Raw genomic sequence first — 4,765 nt, forward strand, 5'->3', positions numbered from 1 at the left:
GGCTGACTGCTTGTTCCCTGCCAGAAACAGAAAACTTTTGCTAGCCAATTAATGCCATATCACCTGGCCATGCTGTAAAGATCTTTCCCACTTATCAAACTGAAAATGCAAAATGCTTGACAGACTAAAAGCTTAGGTTGTAGTGAGTGTTTACATACACGGGACTTTCCACTCACTCACATTACGTCTGTTATGCAAACTTTTGCTGTCTGTCCCTACACTGTATTTCTCCATAAAGGTCAAGTCTGTATCTGAGCTGTCTGAAGCAAATGAGTATAGCCGGCCTTTCCTGGACAGAGACAAGAAACACAGCAGATCACAACGCAGTGGGGCCAACTCTGTATTTCAAAACCCACAGGACATTTTTGTGAAATCAAAAACAGCTGAATGCACAGCAGGGAATTTCCAAAGGAAAGCCAAGGCGAGGCTCTGGGTTTTCACCTCTGCTTGAAAGATCAGAAGAACCGACCTTGATCACCCTGTGATCCAGCTGTTTCTTGTATGCACCTTGCCTAACTTTTGCAAAACTAAAATAGAGATTTTATTTTGAAAGAGACACCTTTATTATTAACATTTTGGCCATTTTCTTACTTAAATCTAAGTTTACTGCTGGTGTTATTTATATTCCTCCCCTCCCCCACCCCATAACACCTATTGTAACCTAGTTTTTTGGAAAGATTGGGAGGGGAGGAAGGAGGGACATCTCATCCCCTGCCCCTCCTTAAAATGGTTTGAGCCATTTTTCCTGATCAAGTAGAACAAAATAAGTTACATTCAAAGGAGTTAGCAAAATGCTGGTCATAAGGACAGCACCTCAGATGCAAAGGGGCTACCCATTTCCACGCATTTGCCCAACCACAGACTTCTAAGAACCAACATTGGTGACAGAGTCCCTTCTGCTTGTAATATTGAGCAAGATCTAGCATGCCTGGTAACAAGATAGAGAACCAGCCTGTTTGCAATACCCCAGTTATTTGTTAATGATAAACTAGATCTTGACTTTTGGGTTGTTTGCCCTGAACATACTGCTTATACACTCCCTCCCAGTTGATCCCAACACAGATTTACGCAGAGTCGAACCACAGCATAGAGACTCCAGTGGTGATTCTCAAAAGCACCTCCTGTGGTGGACCCTGCCTGGCTCAATGCTGTACCCAAAGCAATGGTTGGCAAGAGGAAGACTGCGCCAGCCACGGGATACATTCGACACCCAGTCCAGGAGAGAGGTGGGCAAGTCTCGCTCACATCCGCGCACGCAATCTGAATGGCAAATTATTCGTCTATCTGGAACCTCAGCACGCAAGTTACAGGGTGGTTTTAGGACAGTTTGTGTGTGTTCATGAATGACACGAGCACCTCGAAATGTACCTCTCAATATCACATTATTAAACCCTTGTTGGGTCTCTCCCAAGATTGTCACTTGAAAACGGCTGCCTTGTGCTTCCTTCTTCAGATGGTCAGGAGTGGTATGCACCCCACACCAACCCCTCCTTCGTGACATACCATGGGGGCCATGAACGTCCAGCAATTAGTTTCTGGGTCGTACATTTCTACCGAATTGAGGTTGGACTGTCCGTCGTAGCCACCCACAGCGTAAAGGCGGCCACAGTTTGCTACCAGGGAGACACGGCTCCGCCGGGTGTTCATAGGGACAATCAGGTACCACTGATCTGCCATGGAGCTGTACACTTCAGCAATGCTGAGGAAGCCGGAGCCGTCATAGCCCCCGCACACAAACATCTTGCTGCCCAGGGAGGCAGCTCCATGCCGACAGCGTTTGTTGAGCATGCTGGTGACGGGATGCCACGTGGCTGTGTGATGGTTGTAGTACTCCACCTGCAGGGAGCAGAGGAGGAAAAATGAGAGAGGACTCTTGCACTCATTCTTGCACTGGGGATTTCACAGGAGGCTCCTCAGCCTATTCTGCTAGACACAGACAGTCTAGGAAATTTTTATTCTGCTTTCACAGATTTGGAGAATTTGGGGCCAAAAATGCCATCAGACCATCTAGTATGACTTCCTGTGCATCACAGGCTAATGCATTTCTGCCAGTTAATCTTGTACTGATGCCAAAAACTTGTGTTTAACTACAGCAGAACTATCTGAAAGGCATCCAGCTGCCATGCAAAAGTCTCCAGAGATGGAAAATACACTACAGTCCCCAGAAGCCTGTCTTCATGATTAAATTGCCCTGTTTCTTATTTCAACGTGTCTGGTTTTAGCCTGCAGCCATTACTTCTCATTAGGCCTTCTGACTTATACAAGGACAGTCTGCCTCGCTCAAGAATGGAGTAGCCAGAATGAGTTTATACAGAATTTAAGGGACAGCATCTTCCTATAGCACTGGACAACTGGCGGAGCTCCAGAGCAAAACTGACAATGGAGAGGTCCAGATAGGCAGGTAATTCCTCAGCCCTATCCAGCTTCCTGGGCAGGCTACCTGATCAGTTTTTTGTAGGCTGCTAGGGAAGGCAGTTACAAGACAATATTATTGACCACTGAACCCTTTGGTTTGGAGGATCACAATCCAGAAGCAGCCAGACAAGACAGATTCAGGCCCAGAGAGAAGCACCTCTCTACCAAATTGGACAGATCAAAAGCCTTTTACCTCCTACCACATTAGACATTCCCTGCAAAAACATAAGGAACTCCAGACGTCAGAACTGAGGCTAGGATCACACGGGGAGCAGCTTGGCTATCCTGCCCCATCCACTCCTTTAACTTGCTGAATTTATTTTAAGGATCACCATGATCTTTGAAAGCATCCGCAAAGGCAAAGAAAGGTGAGGCAATACAGTCTGGCACCTGGGACTTTTAATGGGGCTCAGCTATGATGGTGTACAGAGGAAAGGAGGGGGTAGTGACAACAGAATGGATGTGCGCTAGTCTCACTTCTGCAGAAGGTCTCAAAAGTCAGCTGTGGACAGAAGAGAAAAGGCAGGGCAATTTCTCACTCCAAATCTTCAACAACTGCCCAGCTCGTTGACATACTTGCACAGGCAGCATCCAGGGCTAGGTCAAGAGGTGGTGTTGAGAATAACGAATTGGGGTTGCATACACTTGGGCTGGGGAATGCTTGCTCAGCTGCAACCCCGCTTTTACACCTGCTCTGGTCAGTAAGGTTAGTCCAAATTTCATGCTCACAAAACAAGGAGGAAGCCACATAGCAAGGAACAGGCAACAAGAAGTGCTGTGGTTAGAACACAAGGAGGCTGGGGAGAAAGAGACTTAACGGTGGGGGTCTGCTACAGACCACCCAACCAAGGGGAAGAGCTAGACCAGGAATTCTTAAGTCAGCTCACGGAGGTACTTAGGTCAAAGGACGTGGTCATCATGGGTGACATCTGCTGGGAGGAGCAGTCAGCCAGGTCTGACCGCTCATGTAGGTTCCTAGCTGAGATACAGGACCTCCATCTAACCCAGGAGGTGCACAGCCCCACCAGGGGAGACACCTTGTTGGACCTGGTCTAGGGCATGGGTGACGACCTGGTGAGGGGGCTGCGGGTGCTCGACCACCTGGGCGACAGCGATCATCGCCTGCTGGAATTCACCATCCAGCGCAAGGTGGCAAAGGCCTGCAGCAAGGCAGCAGCCTTAGATTTCAGGAAGCCGGACTTCAAATGAGCTAAGGAGAATAGTTGGGGAGAGACTGAGGTCCTGGGGCAGGGGGGAGTTGGGTGTCAAAAAAGTGGTCGTTCTTTAAGGAGACGATCCTCCAAGCCCAAAAAGTGGCAATCCCTACACAGATCAAAGTGGGCAGGAGGGCGCAAAGGCCCCCATGGCTCACCAAAAGCATCTGGGAATGTCTCCTAGCTAAAAAGGAGGTGCACACCCATTGGAAGGGAAGGGCCATCACCAGGGGGGACTACACCTCAGTTGCTTGGGGCTACAGGGGGGTGCCAAGGCGGAGATGGGACACGGACTAGTGACCCAGATCAAGGACAACAAGAAGTCCTTCTTTAAATGCATAGGGGGTAAAAAAGAAGGTACTGGGTAATGTGGGACCTCTGCAGGACACGCCAGGAAACCTGGTTGTCACACAAGACAGCAAAGCTAACCTATTTAACAATTTCTTTGCCTCCATTTTTCTGAGCAGGCACCAGGTCTCCCCCCCACTGGGATCCCTGATGGACCCAGGGGAGGCGCGCCCAGGGTCAGTGAGGACCTAGTCAAGGAACTTCTGGAAGGACTGGACAGGTTCAAATCAGCTGGTCGTGACGATCTCCACCCCCGAGTGCTGAGGGAATTGGCTGCGGTCATTGCGGGACCCCTGGCATGGCTGTACGAGTACGTGTGCTGCTCTGGTGTGGTGCTGGAGGACTGGAAAAGGGCCAATGTGGTTCCCAGTTTCAAAAAAGGGAGGAAGGAGGACCTGGGAAACTATAGGCCAGTTAGTCTTACCTTGGTCCTGGGGAAGCTTTTTGAGAAAATTATCCTTGCGTATGTCTATGAGGGACTAGCAGGGAAGACAATGCTTAGGGGCAACCAACACGGGTTCATTAGCAGCAGGTCCTGTCAGACCAACCTGGTGGCCTTCTATGACCAGGTCACCAAATCCTTGGATGCAGGTGTCGCAGTGGACATAGTCTTTCTGGACTTTAGGAAGGCCTTCAACACTGTTTCTCACCCCGTTCTCATTAAGAAACTGGGGGCTGTGGTGTCGACGCCCACACAGTCAGATGTGTCGTCAACTGGCTGGAGGGCTGCACCCAGAGAGCGGTGGTGGACAGGTCATTTTCGACCAGGAGGGATGTGGGCAGTGGGG

General features: G+C 49.5%; 1 protein-coding gene across 2 annotated transcripts in view; it reads right to left on the reverse strand.

The window, feature by feature from the left end:
* Positions 1 to 327: 327 nt before the first annotated feature.
* The window catches only part of KLHL18 (kelch like family member 18), a 31,053-nt gene continuing 26,615 nt past the window's right edge, over positions 328 to 4,765 (reverse strand). For both annotated transcript variants that reach the window (XM_019508015.1, XM_019508016.1), the window contains exon 9: positions 328 to 1,836. In XM_019508015.1, the coding sequence (XP_019363560.1) occupies positions 1,450 to 1,836 (387 nt within the window). In that variant the 3' untranslated portion in view covers positions 328 to 1,449. The remainder of the gene's footprint in view (positions 1,837 to 4,765) is intronic.

The sequence above is a fragment of the Gavialis gangeticus genome, unplaced genomic scaffold (genome assembly GCF_001723915.1).
Source record: "Gavialis gangeticus isolate Ggan-Ray unplaced genomic scaffold, GavGan_comp1, whole genome shotgun sequence".
Taxonomy (NCBI): domain Eukaryota; kingdom Metazoa; phylum Chordata; order Crocodylia; family Gavialidae; genus Gavialis; species Gavialis gangeticus.